Below are 26,118 nucleotides of genomic sequence, written 5' to 3'. Positions count from 1 at the left end.
CTGTGTTTTTCTTTTTTGGGGAGGGAGGAGGGGAAAAATTGAGGATGATGTATTTTTGATAAATTGCTATGTTGAAATTCCTAATAAAAAATATTCCAAAAAAGAACCTGCTGGATCATAGAATCATAGAATCATAGAGTTGGAAGAGACCACAAGGGCCATCGAGTCCAACCCCCTGCCAAGCAGGAAACACCATCAGAGCACTCCTGACATATGGTTGTCAAGCCTCTGATTAAAGACCTCCAAAGAAGGAGACTCCACCACACTCCTTGGGCAGCAAATTCCACTGTCGAACAGCTCTTACTGTCTTCCTAATGTTTAGGTGGAATCTTCTTTCTTGTAGTTTGGAGCCATTGCTCCCTGTCCGCTTCTCTGGAGCAGCAGAAAACAACCTTTCTCCCTCCTCTATGTGACATCCTTTTATATATTTGAACATGGCTATCATATCACCCCTTAACCTCCTCTTCTCCAGGCTAAACATGCCCAGCTCCCTTAGCCGTTCCTCATAAGGCATCGTTTCCAGGCCTTTGACCATTTTGGTTGCCCTCCTCTGGACACGTTCCAGTTTGTCAGTGTCCTTCTTGAACTGTGGTGCCCAGAACTGGACACAGTACTCCAGGTGAGGTCTGACCAGAGCAGAATACAGTGGCACTATTACTTCCCTTGATCAGCTTGTGTCCGAACTGGTCCAGCACCCTGTTCACAGAGTTGACAACCCAATGCCTGTGGAAAACTCAAAAGCACAAGAGCACTCTCCGCTCCTGCTTGATTTGAGCCAAATACTGCCTGCATAACTTTCCTTGTAACTCCACAAATAAAAAAGGGCTAAAAACTTAATTTTTTAAAGTTACAGACTTAGGGAACTGGAATGTAGCTATGACCCTGACAAGAATAAATACGATGTAGAAAGCAATGGAAGGAAGATTATTATTATTATTAGTAGTAGTAGTAGTAGTAGTAGTATTATTCATTTATACTCCACCCATCTGGCTGGGTTTCCCCAGCCACTCTGGGTGGCTCCCAACAGAATATTAAAAATGTGATGTAACATCAAACATTAAAAACTTTCCTAAACAGGGCTGCTTTCAGATGTCTTCTAAAAGTCAGATAGTTCTTTATTTCCTTGACATCTGCTAGGAGTGTGTTCCACAAGGCCACTACCATGAAGGCCCTCTGCCTGGCTCCCTGTAACCTCACTTCTCTCAGTGAGGGATCTGCCAGAAGGCCCTCGGAGCTGGACCTCAGTGTCTGGGCTGATAGATAGGGGTGGAGACGCTCCTTCAGGTATACTGGGTCAAGGCTGTTTAGGGCTTTAAAGGTCAGCACCAAACCTCTGAATTGTGCTCAGAAACGTACTGGGAGCCAATTCAGTTCTTTCAGGACCGGTATTACATGGTCCTGGCAGCTGCTCCCAGTCACCAGTCTGGCTGCCACATTAGTTGTAGTTTCTGGGTCACCTTCAAAGGTAGCCCCACACAGAGCGCACTGCAGTAGTCCAAGCGGGAGATAACCAGAGCATGCACCACTCTGGCGAGAGTGGTTAGATTTGAGTAAACGAGAGAGAAAAATTATGGTTTGCCCACATTCCTGAGTTCTGGGCAATGAATTTCTCCTCCCACCCAGGGAATGCCAACAGCAGGTATTCAACAGATGCAGCATTTTCCAGCATGGTGACTCAATGGGCAGAGGCCTTCCTTGTTGTTGAACGGCTGCCTGGCATGCAAGTGTTAAATGCACACAAGCCTTGCCCAGAAGTGGCCGCCTTCAAGTACCTCCATTCCTGAAACGCTAGGCTATTTTCTTTTGAAGTCTGGTTGGCATGAGCTGGAGCTTTGTTCTCTTGCAACATTTTGCCCCTCTGCGAAGAAAAGTCTTTTGTGCAGAGGAGTGGAAGCCCTTAATGCTCTTAATCTGGGTCAGACTTTGGACTGGTCTCTCAGGTTTATTTTTAAACCAGGGATTAATGACGCTTCCTCGTTCACCGACCAAAGGTTTTTCCTCTCTCCCACCCACCGCCACCTGCCCCACCTTCTTCCAACTGCACCGAGTCTTCTGAGAGGGGTGAGAACGGACTGAGGAGAAATGGTTGGCAAAGAAGACCGGGCCGTCTCTCTCGAGCTGGGCCAAAATGAAGGCATCGAGAACAACGGGTTTGTTCAAAGCGAGGAGATGGAGGAAAAAGAGGCTGATGCAACAAGCCAAGATGGGTTGCCAAAAACATGTACTCTTTTCATAGAGTCTGAAACGGCGGAAAAGTTACCAGTGAGGCCTTACGCGGGGATGCCCAAAGAAGTGCTCCTCCAGTTCTCATCTCAAGCACGCTATAAAATTACCAGAGAAATACTCTTCTGGTTGATCATTGCATCCTCGCTGGTGCTTGTGGCAGCTACGATTGCCATTATTGCCCTGTCCCCCAAATGCCTTGGCTGGTGGCAAGCCAGCCCCATCTACCAAATTTACCCTCGGTCGTTTAAGGACACCGACAGCGATGGGAATGGTGATCTCAAAGGTAGGTGTGTCGGACTTATTTTATCTTCTGTTTCCTTGTGTTTCTATCCTGCCTTTCTTCCATCATGGTTCCCAGACAGTCACTACCTGGACTCACAGCTGAGTCAGCAAGATGGTGGTCTCACAGGCTGTAAGAATATATCTTAGCCTTTTCCTTCCTTCCTTTTTTTTTTACAAATCTTTTTTATTCAGTTTTACATTCTACATTTGAATTAAAACATTAATCATAATCATCCCTCTGAATTCTTAGACTCCCCCCCATTATCAAACATTTCCTACTGCATCACATAATTTCTCTGTTTTTCTTTCAGTAATCCATTTCACCTTAGTTTTTAGTACATTACAGGCGTTACTCAAATCCTGCCAAAGTTTTTAGTTGTTTACAGTGTTCTATATCTTAGCCTTTTCTGTTCTAGTCAAAGTAATGGAGAATGAGTTTTCCTGACCCAGAATATTTTTTTAAAAAATATAATGTATCTTGAAGCTTTATTGCCTAAAATTGTGGACATATGTCCCAATCTATGAGACAAGGAAGTTATAAAATAAGGGACCCTGCAGGAAAGGAAATCAGGTGGAATGTTAAATCATAACTTCAACATTAAGTCATTTTCACACCGGACCTTTTAAAAGCATTCTTACGCCACTTTAACAGTCGTGGTTTCTTGCAAAGTACCCTGAGAACTGAAGTTAAGGGTGCTGAGAGTTGTTATGTGATTCCTGGCAGTGCTACCATTCCCAGCACCCTCAAAAAGCCACAGTTCCCAGTATTCTTTGAGGGAAGCCATGGCTGTTGAAATGGTTGTGAGTGCTTTAATTGTAAAGTGGCAAGAGATGTGACTGTTGGCAGTGGGGCTGCATCCCCCACCACACCTGAAGGCGGCAGTCTAGCTTGGTGATTGGTTTTTTTGCAGGGTCAGCTCTGCCTTCCAACATCTCACTGCTGCTTTTCTGCTGCCCACTCGGACAATGCTGCAGCAAAATGAACACGCACCTTGTGAGCAGAGCGCTAGGTGTGCTAGCACGGTTTCTGCTGGGAAGGCAAGTAGGCAAGACACACAGACAGATCATATTAGTAAAAAGCACCCCTGCTACTTCCGGGGTGCCAGGTCAGGAGGAGAGGAAAAGCTGAGTGTGCAAAATAGATTTGTCCTCTAAATTGGGGAAGCCTAACAGAAATGGGTTTGGTCCACTGCAGTGAGCATCCTTCACTGACGTGCATGTGGATTTTCTTGCATTCATGTTGCAGGATTTATTCATCCACACAAACACATACCCAACCCCAACCCCCCTGCAAGCCCTTGAGGTTCTTCACATAGCCAGTGCTGGCTGGGAAATGCCATTGAGTAAAGGGAGGACAGGTAAATTTAAAAAGCATAGATGCACATGTGTAAAAATAATATTTATGGAATAAGGGATGAAAGCGTTTGTAATTTTGAAGGCAACTTTTTCTCTCTCGCCTCTCTCCTCACAATGCTGCTAGAGACCATCAGTGCTAGATAGACTAACTGGTCAGTTAGTCCATCTAGCTCCATATCAGACAGGCAGTGGCTCTGCAGTGCAAGTCCTCCAATTGGGAAGATATCTGGGATTGAAACTGGGACCTTTTGCTCAAAGAGCAATGTTTTCTGCCACTGAGCTATGGCTAGATAAGCCTCCTGGGGAAAGCCTAGCTAGTAACAATGTTTGTGGGCTGGTAATGCTTATTCATTTCCCCCCAAGGTACATAATGTTAACTCTCCAAACCCCAATGACCAAGGTACGAAGGGCTGCCTCAAGGCTTCCTCTGTATGTTGTTGTTGTTTACTCATGTCCAACTCTTTGTGACCCCATGGACCAGAGCACACCAGGCACTCCTGTCTTCCACTGCCTCCCGCAGTTTGGTCAAACTCATGTTAGTAGCTTTGAGAACACTGTCCAACCATCTCGTCCTCTGTCGTCCCCTTCTCCCCCTTGTGCCCTCAATCTTTCCCAACATCAGGGTCTTTTCCAGGGAGTCTTCTCTTCTCATGAGGTGGCCAAAGCATTGGAGCTTCAGCTTCAGGATCTGTCCTTCCAGTGAGCACTCAGGGCTGATTTCCTTAAGAATGGAGAGGTTTGAACTTCTTGCAGTTCATGGGACTCTCAAGAGTCTCCTCCAGCCCTGTATAGCCCTGCCTTTTTACTGAGGGCATGAATTGCAAGTAGACTTCCAGGGTCCTCCACTTTCAGAGGCAAGGGCTGTGTGGTGTTCATACTGTACATTAAAGCACATCTCCCCACTCCCAAGAATCCTGGGAACCGTAGTTAAGGGTGTTGGGAATTGTAGTTCTGCCATAGGTAAAATACAGTTCCCAGGATTATTTGTGTGGGGAAGGTGCTTTAAATGTGCTTTGAATATGTGGTGTGTATGAACCCCAAGTAGCTAATGAGGGCCGTGCTTTTTCTTGGCACCTCCTTTCTGTTCATTTTGGTGTTAAATCAAAGCTGCTTTATTTGAAAGAGAAATACATCATTACGGGACGTTCTGTTTCTGGCTAGCAGCATTGGCCTTGCTGCTGTCGGCTGCATTTTGCAAAAGTGGGAGATGCATATTTTGAATAAACACTCAAAAATATTCAGTAAGAAATACAAGGTAAGAGCTACAGCTCACTGCTTGTCCTTTTCTGGAATGCAATGTCAGATGACCCCAAAGCTACTAGGCAACTGCTTTTATCTGAAGAATGTGTAGCAGCCCTGATTAAGGCGAAGATAAAGAGAGGTTTGGGAACTGGAAGAAGAATAACAGTCATAGTGAAGGCAAAGTCAAAAGGCAGTTTACCTAACGGAAAATAGGAAGCTGGACTTTGGCCCTGAAATTATTCTTATACAGTGGTACCTCAAGTTACAAACGCCTCAGGTTACAAACGCTTCAGGTTACAAACTCCGCTAACCTGGAAGAGTTACCTCAAGTTGAGAACTTTGCCCCAGGATAAGAACGGAAATCATGTGCTGGTGGTGCAGCGGCAGCAAGAGGCCCCATTAGCTAAAGTGGTACCTCAAGTTAAGAACAGTTTCAGGTTAAGAACGGACCTCCGGCACAAGTTAAGTTTGTAACTAGAGGTACCACTGTAGTCTTGTGCCATAGAAATCTTTCCAGTTAATGTTTCATGAAATTAAAAGATCTAGAAGGGTGGTTTGGGGGGTTGCTGTTTTTAAATACCTTACATTCCTAATGAAAGAAAAAAGAGGATACTGTAGCTATTCTCAGACAACACCATAGCTTCTTGGGAATTAATTATTCTGCCATTGAGACTTGGACCCCCTTGGTCAGCGTTTAGTTAATTCTGAATGGGAGGACATTCCACATCCCCTCATCCTTCCCCAAAAAGCCTGCTGCCAAGTCCCACGGCTACTGGTGATGCTAATCCATCTTGCTCCTTCTGTCTCTGGGACTGGCAATCCAAACACTGGATTTTATTTATTTGCTTGCAACATCCTGCCTTCCTTCCACCATGGAACCCCAATGGTCTACAAGGGGTTACCTGGTGGTCACCCATCCAGACACTATCCAGAGCCAGACCTGCTTAGCTTCAACAAGGTGGTGACCTCACTTGCCTTCAGACCATAACCTAAGATGGCCCATTCCAAGACTAAGGAGAGGCTTCCTAGAAGTATCACTCATGCGTTATAACACTTGAACAAGTTAGGAACAACAGCAGTTCCAAACCTTACCCTATGTTATTGATATTGGATTCTGGATCATGTGAACCAACAATGGAAGGAAGTTTACTTAAGCAGACTTTCCTGCCTCCTCCTTTCCATCACTGCTCTCTGTGGTCTCCAAAAGCTGCTTCAGAGGTCTGGGAGAATGGGATGGTACTGAACATAGGGAGCTGCTTGCTAAAGGAGTGGGGGAACTGGCCAAAATCAGATGGATGGAATGGAATATCCTGGAAGAGGTCCTAACAGGTTGGCTGGTTCAAACACAAGGCAGGAGCAATGTTCTGCAGTGCAGCATTAGTTGTTGTTGTTGTTAGTTATTAACCCACCTTTTATTCAAGGAGCTTGAGGCAGTGTAAGTGTCCACCTCCCCCCACAACTCATTTGGGTCTCATAACTATCCTGTAAGATGCAGAAGGAGTGAACTTTGCAAACCATCAAGAATTTGAACCAGCTAACCCCACTGGTTGTTACGGCAGTTTGTTCCTTCCCTTTTATTTTCCCTACCTAGGTATCCAAGAAAAGCTGGATCACATCCAGTATCTAAATGTAAAAACAATCTGGATCACATCTGTTTACAAGTCTGCCTTACAAGATTTTGGATATGGCATAGAAGACTTTCGAGACATAGACCCGATGTTTGGAACCATGAAGGATTTTGAAAACCTGGTTGCAGCGATACACGATAAAGGTGGGCTTTGCTCTATGTTTTATTCTGGATTGTTTCATTTGCTGTTTATATGTACTTTGATATTTTTTTCCTTAAAATTATAAAACCGTATAGAAATGAAATGGAATGAATGAATGAATGATGATGATACATCCCACTTAGTTAGCTAACTTATTGATAACAGAATTAGCCATTAAGTTGCATCTGGAATGATCTCTGCTGCTGCTCATCCAGCAGGGAGCAAGGAAGATCCATTCTGCAGTTTATTGGATCCAAGCTATGTTTTACTTGGTTTTGTGAAATGCTTAGTAGTTTTTATTAGATGCTAATTAACTCCATTGATCTTTGGAACTGGATCTTCACAAGCCCTTTTAGCAATTTTTGGTAACAATTTCCCCCAACTTGGTCCCAGTGCTTCACATGGTTCAGCTCAGTAATCTTTGCAATAAGCCTTTACAGTAAACAAGCAAGATTATCCCCCATCTGCTATTGTGCACCTGTTCAATCAAAGCCAAAGACTTAGTTCTCTTCTAGGAACAGTGCAGGTGTGTGCAGTTTGACAGGCTGTTGTTTGCATCCTCTTGCGCAAGGTTTGAAAGTGATAATGGATCTAATACCTAACCACACAAGTGACAAGCACAGCTGGTTTCAGCTTAGTCGCAATCGGACTGAAAAATACGCGGATTATTACATCTGGCATAACTGCACATATACCAATGGGACCACCAAACCACCGAATAATTGGGTGAGTACAGAACTCCGGTAGCACAAAAATAAACAAACAAAACATGCAGCAATGTAGGCATAAGCCTCACACCACGTGGTTCAAACAGTGACCAAACAGAGAGGCCTGGTGAGCTGTATTTGGTTCCTGAGCCTGAGGTTTTCCACCCGTTACAAGGTATAACGATGAGAGGCGATATGCTTCTGAATACTAGTTGTTGGAAACCGCAAGAGGATGCTAGATTGGATGGGCCCTTGCCTGATCTAGCAGGCTCCTCTTATGAAATAGTATTGGTCTCCCTTTTTCCCTCAATGATAGACAGCCTCCTTGCTCTTGCAAACAACCTCTGCTTTGATCACAGCAGCTCAGCTTTCCCAGTAAATGCCATTCACATTTACGGTATGTCTGGCTGTAGCAGGTCATCTCCTCTTATGTAGCCTGATTTCATTAGGACTGCTATTAACATATGTATAATATATATATACATAATATATATAATTTGCTAAGCAGTGTTACTGTAATAGCAACTTCAGCTCAAAATGAGAACAAACACACACACAACTTGAATTGTGAAATCACATGGTTACAGAATACTTTGTTCCCGAAAATGTTGGCTGGGAACAAAAGTCCACTGACTCCAATAGACTGCTCTATCAATTAAGAGTTTAGTCCTGTGCGCACTTACTCGGGAATAAGTCAAAGGGAGTGAATTCTGACTAAACAGATTTAGGATCAACCTGTTAATCAGTAATAGCATTGTAAGCGTTGTGATGTTATTAAACAGCAAGCATTTCCAAACAATCAAGAGATGTGAAATTCAGCTTCTTATGAGATATTTTGCCCTCCCAAGCACACATGTGTCACGTAAGTGATTTGGTTGCTGAAGCATTAGCTGCTGTTGCTTGTTTTCTGCTTCGTTTGATCTTAATTCTTTTTCGAGTCTGCTTTTCTGGCTTACTTTCGGCCGCTCTCTGTAGAAACCTGTTGGCAGGAAGCGACACATTTCGCATGGCTAGTTCGTTGTGACATAGCCCTTGTTCCAGTGGGCACGCCAGCCTAGGAGCCTCCTCATCACAGCTGTCTCTTCCCCCTGCCAAACATGACATCAGAATCAAACAAACCGGCTCATTGTTAGATCACTCTTTTCTGTTTCTGTAATGCAAAGATGTCAGACACTGGTTTCACTAGGATGAAAACTCTGCTCTCATTTCCCACATTTTAATCTGAGGCTGGAGCAGTTTGGGAAACGGCTGCAGAGGACAGTTTCAGAAAACACTGCCCTGTTTTGCCGTAACATGCCCTTCAACGTGTTTCAGGCCAGAGCACAAATTGTGATTTTGGCAAACAAATCTGTATTGAGAAGTAATTTTATTTTAAACATTTTGCCCTGTAGTGTGTTTGCACTTTGTAAAATGAGCTTTACAAACATAGGAAGTTAACAAGGAATATTTGGTGTTATGTTGGAGGGGATGCCAGGAGGTGTAAATACTTACATTTGAGGGGCGGGGAAGGGTGTTTAAGGAGATAACAGAAATCTCCGGTTTAAAGCTGACCAAAGGTCCAGAGGTAGCATTATTATCAATTTACGATGGGGTGGAAGGTTCGCAGGCGATGAAGGACTTGCTCACAAATTTATTGACAGCTGCGCACATTATTAAAGCTAGGAAGTGGAAGAGGCAAGCAGAATATAAAATGGAAGAATGGTATAAAGAGGTGTGGGATATAGCTATTAATGATAAATTAACATGTGCCATTAAGGTAAGATGGGGAATATGCAGGAGAAATTATTTCGAGGAGATATGGAGGGTGTTTGTAGAATTCGTACTGTTAAAATGGAAAGGGGTCAAACCATCGCAAGAAGTGTTGAAATTTTGGGAGGTTGGATAGTTACAATGGAATGGTCTCAGTGGTGGGGTGCACATTTTTGTTGTTGTTTAGTCGTTTAGTCGTGTCCGACTCTTCGTGACTCCATGGACCAGAGCACGCCAGGCACTCCTGTTTTCCACTGCCACCCACAGTTTGGTCAAACTCATGCTGGTAGCTTCACGAACACTGTCCAACCATCTCATCCTCTGTCGTCCCCTTTTCCTTGTGCCCTCAATCTTTCCCAGCATCAGGATCTTTTCCAGGGAGTCTTCTCTTTTCATGAGGTGGCCAAAGTATTGGAGCCTTAGCTTCAGGATCTGTCCTTCCAGTGAGCACTCAGGGCTGATTTCCTTAAGAATGGATAAGTTCGATCTTCTTGCAGTCCATGGGACTCTCAAGAGTCCTCCAGTACCATAATTCAAAAGCATCAATTCTTCGGCGATCAGCCTTCTTTATGGTCCAGCTCTCACTTCCATACATCACTACTGGGAAAACCATAGCTTTAACTATACAGACCTTTATTGGAAAGGTGCCATTTTTACCCTTATTTATTTATGATTATTACTTTGTCAAAATTAAATTAAAAATTAAATTCAACCAACCAACAAACCTAGGAAGTGGCTTTGTCTGAGTCGGAGCATAGGCAACATGCCTGCTTCCAGACATTGCTGGACTGCAACCCCCATCTACATTGGCTTCCCCTGGCCTACACTGAATGGCAGCGGGTCTCTAGCATTTCAGACAAGGATCTCCCCCAGCCCCATCAGGAGATGCTAGGGACTGAAGCTGGAGCCTTTGACATGAAGAGCAGGTGCTCTTCAACTGAGCTAGGACCCAAATGTTTTGTACATTTGGTTTTTTTATTTCATTGGCTTATATATAAATGAAATTAGACCAGCACATTGTGTTTTCCTGCTGCCCATTTTGGATGCTGCCCCTCTGGGTGACTGTTTAATTGTAGACAAAGAAAAAGTCGCGCATAAGACAAGATGGCAGCCCCATTCTGAGTTCTTGACTCCCCCCCCCCCCACTCCCAAAATAAACACTATTTCCCAATGGTTGCCATTAATTTGATTTTGAATTGATTTTAGAATGCATTTCAATTGATTGATGGTGAGTTTATGTGAACTGTGTTGCTTTTATTGTTGTTGGCCACTCTGAGCCCGGCTTCAGCTGGGGTGGACGGGATAGAAATAAAATTTTATTATTTTATTATTATTATTAATTTGATTATTTGCATGCATTATTTATTGAAATGCCTGTATGCCACCTTTCTTCCATGAATGGCACTCACAGCAACTGACACACTTCCAGCGCATATTTTTAACATACAGAAGAAGAAGGGAGAAGGAGAGCAGAGGCGGTCTGAGGGTCACACTGGGTGCCAAGCTGCAGCTGGTGCCACAATAACACTGTAGAATGGAGCAAGAGAGGCGGGGGTGCTGAATCTCCGGCAACCCTGGATGGCAGTAGCTATCCAGGGCTATCTTTCCTTGAACGAGGCCCAGATTCTTCCAGTTAGGCATGATTTGAGATTTGGGCCTCGGCTGACTTTAATGCGCATCTTTAATTATAACCCGAGGGACGCGGGTGGTGCTGTGGGTTAAACCACAGAGCCTAGGACTTGCTGATCAGAAGGTCGTTGGCTCAAATCCCCGCGATGGGGTGAGCTCCCATTGCTCGTCCCCTGCTCCTGCCAACCTAGCAGTTCGAAAGGACATCAAAGTGCAAGTAGATAAATAGGTACCGCTTCGGCGGGAAGGTAAACGGCGTTTCCATGTGCTGCTCTGGTTCGCCAGAAGTGGCTTAGTCATGCTGGCCACATGACCCGGAAGCTGTCTGTGGACAAATGCTGACTCCCTCGGCCAATAAAGCGAGATGAGCGCTGCAACCCCAGAGTCGGCCACGACTGGACCTAATGGTCAGGGGTCCCTTTACCTTTACTAATTATAACAACAATGATTCTAAATAGTCTGATTTTTAAAAAAAGATATTGTGTTCCGTATGTAATCAGGTGAGCGTGTTGGGGAACTCCAGTTGGCAGTACGACGAAGTGAGAAACCAGTGTTACTTCCACCAGTTTGGAAAAGAGCAGCCGGATTTAAATTTCCGTAACCCAGATGTTGAAGAAGAAATTCATGTAAGTAATCAATTGTCTTCTGATCACGAAGGCATGCACATGGTCTTTGGATCACCCAATATGATTTGTTGACGCTACCTGTTTTGCTAATATATAATATAATGGGGAATAATGAGCATGTTTGAAAATCCTGCTGATATCATTGCTTTATTATCATTTTTTAATAGCCAGCTCTTCTAACAATTTTTGAAGGGCTCTAGGTTAAATAATTATACTGAAATACTATGGAAGTGCTCTCAAGTCCTTTATCCCAATTAGTGCCATTGCCTTCCGTTAAGAGTTTGGGTGTAATCCTTGATGCCTCCCTTTCCATGGAGGCGCAGGTTACAACAACAGCCAAGGCGACATTTTTCCACCTTGGCCGCATCAAGCAGTTGGTCCCTTACCTTTCCCGCTCCAACCTGGCCACAGTGATCCATGCGATGGTCACCTCCAGGCTTGACTACTGTAATTCGCTGTACGCCGGGCTGCCCTTGAAGCTGTCCCAGAAACTCCAGTGGGTGCAGAATGCTGCAGCGAGGCTCCTCACGGGGTCTCTGCCATGGGAGCATATTCACCCAGTGCTTTTCCAGCTGCACTGGCTCCCAGTGGAATACAGGGTCAGATTTAAGGTGCTGGTTTTGATCTTTAAAGCCCTTCACCGCCTAGGACCCTCATACCTACGGGACTGCCTCTCCCGGTATGCCCCATGGAGGACCTTAAGGTCCACATATAGCAACACCCTAGAGGTCCCAGGCCCTAAGGAAGTTAGATTAGCCTCAACCAGAGCCAGGGCCTTTTCAACACTGGCTCCGTCCTGGTGGAACGCTCTGTCTCATGAGACCGGGGCCCTGCAGGATCTGATTTTTTCCACAGGGCCTGTAAGACACAGTTGTTCTGCCTAGCCTTTGGCTTGGAGCCAATTTGATTCCCTCCCCCTCTTTCTTTTTCCTTTTTCCTTTCTCCTCCTATGAAGAGAGTGCATCCTAATGTTTTAATGTTGTATCTTAATCTTTTAAATTGTATTTTAATCAACTTGTTTTTATTATTGGTTGTTAGCCGCCCTGAGCCCGGTCTTGGCTGGGGAGGGCGGGGTATAAATAAAAATTTATTTATTTGTTTATTTAAAAACCTGTTGTTTCCAAACCGACCTTGAGTACAATCCAGAGGGTGCTAGTTGCATTTAGCTCCCATTGGAATCATGGTTAGTCATGAGTAACTTCCTGTCCTGATTTCAACTTCTCTGGATCAAAGTCCTTCTGTCCAGATCTAGATCTGTTTTAGGTCAGTCCACTCCCCTGTTCCATGCAGAAAATCTCATCATAAGACTGCAACTTCTATAACCACACATGATTATCATAAGGTAGTAAACTTCCTCTATTGAGTGCCCATAATAAGGGCTAAAGTACATGTGGCGTGCAGCCATGTCTTAAAAGCTAAGAGGCTGCTTCTATGAAAAACAGCTCCAGGAGCGGGAGATATGTTGTGAAGAATTAGCATGAAGGAGAAGCACAAAGGTCTTTACTTTCCACTGCAACTCTCTCCACGCAGCCCCTCCCTCCGTGTACTTTTGCAAACACTCCATGGACCACCTGAGTGAACCTTGTGGACCATGAATGGTCTGCAGACCACAGTTTGGGAGCCCCTGTTGTATATCCCACAAGTTCCAGGAAGCATGGCTAAAGGCCAGGGATGAAGGGAGCTGTAGCTCTGTAACATCTGCAGGGCCAAAGGTTCCCCACACCTCTTCTTGACAGAGCTTTAAGCCAATCTACATTTCTTTTACGAAACTCAAAATACATGAAATGTATTTGCTGTGATTTCTGACACAACACAAAACAATTCTGCCTCTTCTATCCGTTTAGGAGGTTATCAGATTTTGGCTCGGCAAAGGCGTCGATGGGTTTAGCATTAGTACGGTCAAATTCCTGCTGGAAGCAACGCATCTGAGAGATGAGCCTCAAGTCAATAAATCCCAAAATCCGGTAACAATTTTTCTCCTTTGTCCTCTTACAGTGGTACACACTTCGGACCGATAAGGATTCCTTACATTTTGTTAGTGAGCTGTCCTAGCTGAATAGGCACAGAGGCAGTTTATATTCTCAGAGGCAATGTACCTCTGAGCCATAGCTGTCAACTTTCCCCTTTTTTAAAGGGAAATTCCATTATTCCGAGTAGGATTTCTCGCAAGAAAAGGGAAAAGTTGACAGCTATGCTCTGAACACCATGTGTTGTGGACAAACGGGGAGGGGGGGTCAGCTGTTGGGTTCACATCCTTCTTATGGCTTCCTAGAGGCACCTCCTTGCCACTGTTAGAATGCTGAACTAGATGGACCTTTGCTCAGATCCAGCAAGGCTCTTCCTATGTCCATATGGGGTCTGCCAGAGACCTTGGAAGGCTACAGCTGGGACTGGAAGAGATGGACCAGTGGTATTATATAGCTTCAGATGTTCTTGTGAATTGCCTCCAAGACTTTTGGAAAGTTATAGGACTCATTTCTAACTAGACATTCATGACCTCCTATAAACCATATATATATATGGCACCTGTGGTTCCACAATAGAAGAAAGGTGGGATATGAATGTATGAAATTAAAAGGTAGTTTTAAATATTGTGAATTGCAGTAGGGACTGACCTGGTCAGCACTTCCTGGGCCAACGTGTGGATCCGAACTTGGTCATCCATTGGACTTTGGACTACCTGAATGTTCTGATGCAGCTCTTATATTAAATGTTAAAATGTATTGGGAGATAATACATTTAGAAATGTATTTTTAAATAGAAAACAAAATCTAAATATGTATTTAAAAGGAAAGATTCATTTCCACAAGGATTTATTACAAATTTGCAAATTAATGCAGAAACTGAACAGAATGGATTTAGGAGCGAGTGGTGGTGAAAACAGCGCAGGCCAGAAATAGACTGATTTATCCATTTCAAAATTCTAGGTTTCCCCCCCACCACCTTTTTTAAAAAAAGAAGAAACACCCACACTGCAGTTCTTTTATAACTTGAGGGAGGGAGGGGGAAGAAGTGTGGCGGTATTATAAAGGACACCTTCTGAGAGGAACATTCTGGATTGCTGCCATTGTCTCAGATGTCTCTCTCTGGAAGGGCCGAGAAAGTTAGGAAGAGGAGTAATGACAAATATCCTATTGCTCTTCAAGGACACTATCACAGCCTATTCTGAACTGTATCATGACTACACCACCACTCAGGTTGGCATGCACGATATTGTCCGCAGTTTTCGGCACACCATGGATAAGTTCAGCAGTGAGCCTGGAAGATACAGGTAACAACACCACGACATCTTCATTCCTTATTCTTTTCATGTGATGGTAAAAGCCGTCCCTTTTTCCTAGGAAGCAGTCTGAAAACGTTAGCAGGTAAGAGTGAATGTCCCCATCCCATCCCAGGAACTCACTGGAACCATCTGCAAGGATGCCTTCTCTCATACAGACCTGGCAATCCACTAAGATCGGGGTCAGCAACCTTTTTCAGCAGGAGGCTGGTCCACTGTCCCTCAGACCTTGTGGGGGGGCTGGACTATATTTTGAAAAAAATTAACGAACGAATTCCTATGCCCCACAAATAACCCAGAGATGCATTTTAAATAAAAGCGCACATTCTACTCACGTAAAAACACACTGATTCCCAGACCGTCCACAGGCTGGATTTAGAAGGCGATTGGGCCGGATCTGCCCCCTGGGCCTTATTTTGCCTACCCATGACTACAATTTTCAGGGGAAGCCTTATTAGTTATGTCATGGCCTGCAAGTCAAGTCTGGTCTTTTAGGGCAAATGGAGCACTGTCCCACCAAACCCAGCTTGCTCTCAGCCAGCCCCCAACTACCTGCCTTCTTACATCCAGTCCAGCGGGTGGCGATGGCTGCCCAGCTTCCTCCTCCTCGGGCCCCATCCGCACTCACCACTTTAAACAGCCATGGCTTCCCCCCAAAGAATCCTGGGATGTGTTGTCTGTTTAGGGTGCTGAGTGTCGTTAGGAGTCCTGTATTCCCCTCGGAGAGTTGCAGTTCCCAGAGTTCCCTGGGAAGAGGGGTTGACTGTTAAACCATGGGGAACTTTAGCTCTGTGAGCGGAATAGGGGCCTTCTAACAATACCTTGCTAGCCACATGACCCGGAAGTTGTACGCCGGCTCCCTCGGCCAATAAAGCGAGATGAGCGCCACAACCCCAGAGTCGGCCACGACTGGACCTAATGGTCAGGGGTCCCTTTACCTTTTAACAATACCTTGCGCCCTTAACAAACTACAACCCCCAGGATTCTTTGGGGCAAGCCATGACAGTTGAAAGAGATATGATACCACTTTAAATGTGCAGCGCGGATGGGGTCCTGGTCTCAGTGCTGCCTTTGCGGAAGTCAACAGGGAGGAGGATGGGGCCCAAGGGAGAGTGTGACAACATCTGGTGGGCCAAAGGTTAGCCAAAACCTGATATAGGTGAATGATCAGCCAGTGGTACTGTCAATGTGTATTCAAGTAAGTAGGCAATCACGTGTTTTAATGATTTATCATTACAGTTCAGTGTCCAGTTGCAACTGGTCCTTCATCACTGGATTTGATAATGATAAGTATAGCATTAGCCTAAAACAGGGACGTCCAACTCCCAAGAGACTGTGATCTACTCACAGAATAAAAAAACTGGAAGTGATCTACCCATGGGGGGGGGCAGGTCAGAGTTCTTGAGGTTTTTTTAGGGAGGAAAATCTAAATTGTCAACCTTTTTTAGGGGTACAGGTCAAAGTTGCTGAGCTTTTTTGGGAGAGGCTTTTTTTGGGGGGGGGCTGCAACATCAATCTATAAGCATTAAGTCATCCTGCCAGTGGAAACTCCATCTTCTGTTCTTGAAATCGTGTGCAGATAAAGGGGAAAGGGAGGGGGCGGGGCCGAATGCTCATTTCCCCCCACAGACAAAAATGAGCTCGCTATCGACTGTGATCGACTTCTAACAACAGGGGGTCGACCTGTTGATTGTGGTCGACCTTTTGGACATCCCTGGCCTAAAAGATGTCCCTAGAATGGGAATGCTGTGTTTTGGCACCAGCTGTACTCAGTGTCTGACTCCTGTGGAATTAGAACATTTTTGATTTTCAGTGTACTTAAGCTGTTGAGAGGCCAAGATTTTTGGCCAAGATTTCAGAGGCCCAAGTGAAATTACAGAGTTCCATTCGTTTATTGACCAGAGTCCCCTTCCAATTATTTGCTCTTCTCAATGGACCCTAGCGCAATAAATTACTCTGGATGGGGGCTGAACATTTTCCAGCATGGAACAGTTTAGATATGGGAGAACTGAATTTCACCACAGACAGAGGAGATGCCTTGAGAGCCATTTTGAGATAGATGCCAGTGCTCCCCCCCCCAAAAAAAAATGGGTGCCGGAACTCACCATGAAGTTGTTACAGTGTCACACTTTTTAACCAAAAAAAGAAGAGGTGCTGGTACTGCGTACCCTTGAGTACCCCCTGGGGAAAGTGCTGGATGTGATTCCCTACATCCCAACAATGGTACCATCAGGGCAGGACTTGGGGCAGACATCTATGGCCCCACAACAGCGCCCCCTCAAATGCAGTTGGCTTACCACGTTTAGAAGTAAGTGAAATAACAACCACTGCTATCTGAGGAGAGCAGGTCCCATAAGACCAACAAGTCCAGAGTCTTAAATGATCTAGCTATACCACTAGAGCAGCGGTTCTCAACCTGTGGGTCACCAGATGTTGTTGGACTACAACTCCCACCATCCCTGAGCTCTGGCCTTGCTAGCTAGGGGTGATGGGAGTTGTAGTTCAACAACATCTGGGGACCCACAGGTTGAAAAAGACTGCACTAGAGGGACTCCAGTCCAGCAAAGGTTCCTGCTGGAGGAAGGACAGTGGGAAGGCATTTTTTCCTGATCACCCTTTCCCCCTGCAGTCCCTTGGGACATCTCCTGTACTGGTATGGTAAAAACAAAAAGGTAAACGGTTTTAAACTGTTATGGATGGTCCACCAACTCCCTAAAACTGCTTTTCAAGGGAACGCCCCCTCTCCTTCTACCTGTGGGAACATACCACAAGCATAACTCTGTTCATGCTGAGTCTGGATTCAGTCCAGTAATTGTTACATTGCCTTGTGAGAACTTTGCAATGTAAAATGTAAATCATTATTGGGATTCAAAGAGAATCAAAGCCCCGTGTTCTATTATCAAGTCCTGTGGCAGGTTTTCTATTTTCTGTTTTGTTATATCAAATGAATGCCACTTCTGAAAACCACGGGCAAGAAAACCAAACAGATGTTGTCCTCTTTTCAAGATTTATGGGCACGGAGGCAAATGACCATGATGACGTTGAGAGAACCATGATGTATTATGGGACACCTTTTATTCAAGAAGCAGATTTCCCTTTCAACTTCTACCTCATGAACATGCAAGAAATATCAGGAAATGGCATTTTTGAAATTGTGTCTTTGTGGATGAAGAATATGCCGGAAGGCAAATGGCCGAACTGGGCGGTAAGCTTCTGGTGATGGTTTATGATCGTCTCCCAGCTTGGAACACCACCTTTTATGACATTTGCAGGTGGCCAAATAATTGCTTGTTTTATTTATTTAATCATATTTGCATCCTCTCTTGCCTTTAAATTTATCGCAGCATTATTGATAGGGTGGTTATCCCTTTATATGTCCACAAATATTTTGTGAGGCAGAGTAAGGCCCAGAAATAGTTAAGAACACCCAGTGAGCTGCAGGCTTCCTAAAGATGGCTGCTTTTAACCCCTTCGCCGCATGCCAAAGGTGGTATGCCATGTCCACTGGGCTGGCCCTACCATTTGGCAGAGTGAGGCAGCTGTCTGAGCCAACAGATAGTGATGTGGAGGGGGCAGGGAGCAGTGGCGATAAGTTGGAGGGCCTTTCTGTTTCTCCCATGTTGCTTGTTCTGCATCCTCCAAGCTAGCCTGTGGCCCTCAAGTATGGTAAAGAATGCTTTGCTGTCAGCTGCCAGTCCAGTTGGCTTCTGTATATCAAAGGGTGGGGCTGCCATCTTGTCCTTTGTCTCAGGATGAAAAGTGTCTTGGATTGGCTTTGGTTATACAACGGTGAGAGTGTGAGGTTTAGCAAAAAAAAACCCCTCAAAAACCCTTCTGGGAATAAGGCGTCAGTCCCATGGCTCCCTGGACTGGGGTCCAATAAATTAAATCAACATGACAATCTCCCCTAGTACAGCAGAATATTGAAAACTTTTCAAATGATCAAAATGATGACACTGCGTTTGTATGTTTGTGCTCCATTTTGTACCTTTGTGAGAAAAAATTAGGTACCCTGCTGTTTAAATTTAATATTTTGTCGCACACAGTTTATTTGGCTTTGATAATTAGACTTCACCATTGCTTTGTATTTAGGGGCCTTGGAACAATTTATTCCCTCTGCTCTGCTGGAGCAAAATCTCTTGTAGCGGAAAGCAATATTAAACCAGCTTTATTGTGAATATTGAGTGCTGTGATTAAAAAACATGTAAGCACTCAGTCAATATATACAATAAAATATATTTCCATGGAGGGCTATAGTACGGGACATTAAAAAAGAAAGACAATGCTCATGGGAAAGGCAGACTTCACTAGTTCAAACAGTCATTAATTTCATACTGCTATAACAAGATATGGTTCAAACCAGGGTTGGGAAACCTCAGGACCTGGGTCAAATGCAGACTTCCAGGTCGCAGGATTCTCTCTAGGCCACACCCCCTTCCCAGGCCACTCCCCTTGCTGTTCCTGCTCCTCTTGCCTGGCTACCATGTGTCCTACTATACAAAGCTAAGACACATTCAATGTTCCACTCATTTTTTGTCTCCAGACACAGTAACACTAGAAGAGTCCTGTGGGATCAAGCCAAAGGCCTATCTCATACGTACCCCCCCACACACACACCTTGAAGGCGAAAACTGGGACATCATCTTCCCATTTTCTCTTGTGAGAGAACGGCCACCATTCTGGGCACCATGATCTTGCACCATAATTCCCCCCTGAAAAAGTGTATTGGGGGCACAGTGCCCAAAAACATACATTTTGGGGTGCCGCATGAGATTGCAGCCCTGAAAAGCACTTTTTTTCCTGGGGGAAACCGTGCAAACTAGAATTGTCTGCCATTCTCTCGTGAGAAAAAAATGGGATGTCCTGGTTTTTCCGGGACACTCGTAGGATATGCTATCTAGTCTAGCGTTCTATTCTCACACTGGTCAGATGTCCATGGGTAGCCCACAAGCATAACTTGTGTACGACAGCATTCTCCTCAACTTTTGATTCCTAGCAACTGGTATTCAAAGGAATATTGTCATTGTGGGTAGTAGCCATTGATAACCTTGCCCTCTGTGAATTTGTCTGTTCCCCTTTTAAAGTCACCCAGCAATGGCCTGCAGCCCCCAGGTTTCCCATCAGGGACTGGGGCTTGTGGGTGGAAAAAGATATCCCATCCCTTATCTACATGGCTTTTATTGAGGTGGTGCCTTTGGAGTCTGATAAAACAATATACTTTCCTGTTAGGCTGGAAACCCCAACAGTGCTCGAATTTCCTCTCGGATTGGGAAGGAATACATAAATGTCATCAACATGCTTCTTTTAACTCTTCCTGGAACACCTACAACCTATTACGGTGAAGAAATTGGAATGGAAGATACCACATCAGAAAATGTGAGTTTGAAAATTCTTGAATTCCACTCCCATGTGGAATAACCATGCTACTGAGGATGCTGCTGATGTTTCACCCTTCGTTGATGATCAAGCCATCTCGACTTTCCCAGTGCTGTTAATTCCCCCCTCCCCAATGCCTCTGTTGTTCTTGTTTCTCCTAAAACAGGACTGGTGGCCTTCCAGATGTTGTTGAACTATGACTGCCATCATCCCTAACCATTGGCCATGCTGTTTGGGGCTGATGCAAGTTGGAGTCCAAGAACATCAAGCCCAAGAGTGCTCATTAATGGTTCCTCATCATCCTTGAAAAAAGTGACAACTGGGGTCCCACAGGGTTCTGTCCTGGGCCCGTTGTTGTTCAGAGTCTTTAGAAATGACTTGGATGTATGAATTGAGGGGATGCTCATCAAATGTGCAGATGACACCAGCGGCGTAGCGTGGGTTGTCAGCACCCGGGGCAAGGCAAGTAATTTGCGCCCCCTAACCCCTAACCTGCCGCCGCTGCCAGTTTCTTCTTGCTGCTGCCTGGGCTGGTCGGGTGTGGTTCTCTCCCGCGCTCAGCGCTGCGCTGGGTGGCCGCTGCACTGTCCCTCCCCCAGATAGTCCCTCCCTCGCTCTCTCTCCGCTCCACACCGCACCGCAACGCACGCCTGGCACCCTCCCCCTCCACAGTGGGCGGTGACCCGGCAGCTCGGATCAGATTCGCACAGCCAGCACTGCAGTGAGAGAGAGTGAGTGAGCCAGGTAGGGGCAGAGAGCTGCGAGTACGAGCGCGCCCCCCAAAAATGTTGCGCCCGGTGCGGCTGGCCCCCCTGCACCCCCCACGCTACACCACTGGATGACACCAAACTGGGAGGGGTAGCTAATGCCTCCGAAGACAGAATCAGGATTCAGGATGTCCTTAACAGATTGGAGAACTACCCCCCCCCAAAAAAAAGAATTTAAAGAGGGACAAATATCAGGTTCTGTACTTAGGCAGGAATAACCAGCTGCACCAGTATAAGTTGGGGGACACCTGGCTTGCCAGCAGTACATGTGAAAAGGATCTAGAAGTGTTAGTAGGCATGAACCAAGAGTGTGATGCAGCAGCAAAAGAAAAAAGCTAACGCTGTTCCTGGCTGCATCAACAGAAGTCTAGTGTCCAGATCAAGGGAAGTAATTGTTGTTGTTTAGTCGTTTAGTCGTGTCCGACTCTTCGTGACCCCATGGACCAGAGAACGCCAGGCACTCCTGTCCTCCACTGCCCCCCACAGCTTGGTCAGACTCATGCTGGTAACCTCGAAAACACTATCCAACCATCTCGTCCTCTGTCGCCCCCTTCTCCTTGTGCCCTCCATCTTTCCCAACATCAGGGTCTTCCCCAGGGAGTCTTCTCTTCTCATGAGGTGGCCAAAGTACTGGAGCCTCAGCTTCACAATCTGTCCTTCCAGTGAGCACTCAGGGCTGATTTCCTTCAGAATGGAGAGGTTTGATCTTCTTGCAGTCCATGGGACTCTCAAGAGTCTCCTCCAGCACCATAATTCAAAAGCATCAATTCTTCGGCGATCAGCCTTCTTTATGGTCCAGCTCTCACTTCCATACATCACTACTGGGAAAACCATAGCTTTAACTATACGGACCTTTGTTGGCAAGGTGATGTCTCTACTTCTCAAGATGCTGTCTAGGCCTGTCATTGCCCTTCTCCCAAGAAGCAGGCGTCTTTTAATTTCGTGGCTGCTGTCACCATCTGCAGTGATCATGGAGCCCAAGAAAGTAAAATCTCTCACTGCCTCCATTTCTTCCCCTTCTATTTGCCAGGAGGTGATGGGACCAGTAGCCATGATCTTCGTTTTTTTGATGTTGAGCTTCAGACCATATTTTGCACTCTCCTCTTTCACCCTCAATAAAAGGTTCTTTAATTCCTCCTCACTTTCTGCCATCAAGGTTGTGTCATCTGCATATCTGAGGTTGTTGATATTTCTTCCGGCAATCTTAATTTCGGCTAGGGATTCATCCAGCCCAGCCTTTCGCATGATGAATTCTGCATATAAGTTAAATAAGCAGGGAGACAAAGGGCTTGAAGAACTCAGAGAAGGGAAGTAATAGTACCACTCTATTCTGCCTTGGTCAGACCACACCTGAAGTACAGGCATCCCCCCTGTGTACAATTGACTTGTGTGTGACCCCGTACTAGCCTTGAATAATGTTTTCTTGGTTTTTTCAAGGCAACCTTTCCAGAAAAATCACCCATGCAGTGGGATGATACTCCTAATGCTGGCTTTAGTGAAGGCAACTCAACCTGGATACCTGTAAATCCTGACTATCTAAATATAAATGTGAAGGTAAGTATGATGACTGAAGCACTTTTCTCTCTTGTTCAAATGAATTACAAATTATTTTCTTTAGCAGGGCCAGTATTATCAAGAAACTTAAAAATGTAAGTGTGACAATCCAGCCCCAGTTTGAATGAGGCCCCCTCACATGCACAGAAGTAAAACTCAGGATGATTCCCAGAGCAGTGACCCTCTTTCCACCTTCAGAGTTGACGGGAAGGAGTAGCTATTAAGCCTGAAACAAATTGTATGGGAAATTGGTGTGTGCTTATGCATTACACTTACCTAGGACTGGCAGACAATTAAATCATTTTAGGCTGCAATCTGAAACACACTTGTTTGGAAGTAAGGCTGCAATCCAGATTTCCACTTGTGAGAGCCAGTGTGGTGTAGTGGTTAAGAGCGGTAGTCTCGTAATCTGGGGAACCGGGTTCGCGTCTCCGCTCCTCCACATGCAGCTGCTGGGTGACCTTCACACTTCTTTGAAGTCTCTCAGCCTCACTCACCTCACAGAGTGTTTGTTGTGGGGGAGGAAGGGAAAGGAGATTGTTAGCCGCTTTGAGATTCCTTAAAGAGAGTGAAAGGCGGGATATCAAATCCAAAACTCTTCTTCACTTACCTAGAAGCAAGCATCACTGAATTCAGTGGAACTTACTTCTGAGGTTAAGATGGCATTTGTCTACAGCAATTCTATACCTATTTACCTAGGAGTAAGCCCCATTGAACTAACTAGGGCTTACTTCCAGGTGAACATGTATAGGATTGCACTGTAAGTTGATTCATTCTAACATTTGCCTATTGCTTATACCTCAATATAGATGCTTTATTGCCCTATCAGAAAGAGTAAAGTATCTTACAATTTAATAAAGCAGCCACGTATTGCTGTAAGAAAATATTTTATCCTTCCTTCCATCTTACAGTAACACACTCAATAGCCTGAAAAAAATGAATGGTGGTACGTTTAACTCGGGAGCCCATTTGAGAACACAATAAAGGTAAAGGGACCCCTGACCATTAGGTCCAGCCTTGACCGACTCTGGGGTTGCGGCGCTCATCTCACTTTATTGGCCGAGGGAGCCGGCGTACAGCTTCCGAGTCATGTGGCCAGCATGACTAAGCCGCTTCTGGCGAACCAGAGCAGTGCACGGAAACGCCGTTTACCTTCCTGCCAGAGTGGTACCTATTTATCTACTTGCACTTCAACGTGCTTTCGAACTGCTAGGTTGGCAGGAGCAGGGACCGAGCAACGGGAGCTCACCCCGTCGCGGGGATTCGAACTGCCGACTTTCTGATCGGCAAGTCCTAGGCTCTGTGGTTTAACCCACATCGCCACCACAATAAAAAGGCTAAAAAATAACTGGCAACTTTAACTGTTAAAATTATGCACAGCACTTAAAATTGCCCCCCCCTCTGATCAATCAGCTGAGGCTTGTGCATAATGCTGCACATAGGCTCAGAATGCACATGGTGTCTTATAGAGGTAACATATGCTGTCAAGGAGGTTTCAGTCTAAAACAGATAATGGGGAAACAACAGAGCAGGGAGAGGTTGACAAAGGCCGAGAGAGAAGAATGTGCACAAGTGTCATTTGAAGGCAGCAGGTGAGATGGCACCATGGGCAGGGAGGCATAGCGGTGGCAAGGAGAAAAGTCATTGAAGGGGGCGGTAGACCTTTGGCTGACTGAGGGTGGTAGAGTAGGAGCAGCCGAGGTCACAGGCAGGGATAGAATGAGAAATGATTTTACTTTCAGCATCTGAGAATTGACTAAAGGATGCAACCATTACATTACAGGAGCAAGAGAGTCAACAGAATTCTACACTCAGCTTGTATCGAGAGCTCAGTTCCATTCGTGCCAACGAGCTTCCCATTTTTAGAGGATGGATGTGTTACGTTTGGAATGACCGCGATGTCTTTGCATATGTGAGGGAACTGGATGGGTTAGATCAAGTGTTTATGGTGGTCCTAAATTTTGGACTGCAGACCGTAACAGATTTGCAGGGTTCAGTTCCTGGTATTCCCTCCGAAGCTACTGTAAAGCTAAGCACGAATGTTGTCAACAGTGGCAGAGTAGTAAATACCAAAGCAGTTGCAACTGAAAAGGGAGAAGGACTCATTTTGGAATATTGGACAAGCGAACCAATCCACCAGATGGAAGCTTTCAAAGAGAAGTGTTTTGTTGCAGAAAAGGCATGCTATTCAAGCGCCTTCAATTTACTCTATGCGTATTGCTAAGTGGCAATGGTTTGTTCCAAATCTATGAGTTGTAATTTCTTTACAAAAGGGGCAGCAGCTTTGAAGGACCAAATTTGAATGCTGTGTTTAGATAGCTTTTGGGTATGTATGTGTGTGTTTTTAATTACTTGTTACTTGTTTGCCAGAAAACTTTACAGAATTTGGAACCTTGCACTTTGGCACAAAAATGTTTGGAACGCTGCTATATCTGAAAAGATCACTTGTCAATTTCGAGCGCCACAGGGTACAGCTAAACATGATGCTTTTCATGCTATTTGGTGAAATTACATTATATACATCAATATGCACCACTTGCAGTGACACTTGGAGGCTTCCCTTGAGATTTGGAACTCTCAAAATGACCTTTTTATGTTGGATTGGATTGGATTGTACCATCCATGCTCCCTTTTCTTGACAGTTGTATTGTGTTTCTCGGTTTTTTATTTTTCTATCCTAGGTTCTATACTTAAGACTTTAAAAAGCCAATAAAAATGACTAAAACAAACAAACAAAAAAAAACTGTAGCAGGTCATTTTGGGGCATCACTGTCTCCACTTACTTGCAATATCTCTGATCAGAAATAATTTCATGCACTGAGCAGCGGCTGGACTAGAATTAGTTCCCAGGTCTCTTCCAACTATGAGTCTGCCACACGCGTAGGCTAAACTTCATCTCCTACCTTCATGGCAGCAGAGATAAATGCAGAATTTGGGATTATCTTCTAGCATAATGAAAAGGAATGCATCTGTAATGGTTTAACCATTCTGTTGCGAGCTCTACATAGGTCGGCCCTTGAAAACAATCTGGAAACTTTGCCAAACTTCTGACATGAGACAGGAGAACAGAACGTATCACTCTAGTCCTTCACCAACTGCATTGATTCCATTTGTTTCTGGATTCAATTAATGGTGCCAGGTTTGACATTTAAAGCACTAACAGTGCAATCCTAGTCTATTTACAAGTTAAGTCCCGCTGAGGCTTAGTCCCACACAAGGGTGTATGAACTTACAGTCTACATGTCCTTAAGAATAGCGTCATTCTGTTTGAACCAGCCTGGAAACTCCCAGATTGTAGAATACCTTGCCTAGGGGGGTAAGCTTGCCCTCTTTACTGATTTTTGGTCTCTGTGATATTTTAGTCATTATTTTTACTGTTTTGTTTTTGGTTTCTATGATTTGCAATTGCTCTTTTATATTGTTCAGCTCATGTGCTTATTTATTCTAGCCAGAGGCCACGACAAACTTGTAGCAATAGTAATACACCATACATCTGTAACATAAGCCAACATCTATGATGTAAGAGAGAGAGAAATTATTGTGAACAACCTTGTG

At 44.9% G+C, this 26,118-nt stretch overlaps 1 protein-coding gene across 1 annotated transcript; it reads left to right on the top strand.

The window, feature by feature from the left end:
• The first annotated feature begins 1,424 nt into the window (after positions 1–1,424).
• On the top strand, positions 1,425–26,111 carry SLC3A1 (solute carrier family 3 member 1). The gene is made up of 10 exons (XM_079968664.1): positions 1,425–2,509; positions 6,698–6,877; positions 7,447–7,601; positions 11,461–11,586; positions 13,431–13,550; positions 14,733–14,857; positions 17,873–18,071; positions 20,096–20,242; positions 22,447–22,563; positions 24,347–26,111. The coding sequence occupies exons 1-10, from the start codon at positions 2,083–2,085 to the stop codon at positions 24,785–24,787; spliced, it is 2,037 nt and encodes a 678-aa protein (XP_079824790.1). The 5' UTR covers positions 1,425–2,082; the 3' UTR covers positions 24,788–26,111.
• The last annotated feature ends 7 nt before the right edge of the window (positions 26,112–26,118 follow it).

The sequence above is a fragment of the Podarcis cretensis genome, assembly GCF_951804945.1.
Source record: "Podarcis cretensis genome assembly, chromosome: 3".
In the NCBI taxonomy this organism is placed as follows: domain Eukaryota; kingdom Metazoa; phylum Chordata; class Lepidosauria; order Squamata; family Lacertidae; genus Podarcis; species Podarcis cretensis.
Note: the sequence above shows the minus strand (reverse complement) of the source record. Positions and strands in the feature narration are given on the sequence as shown.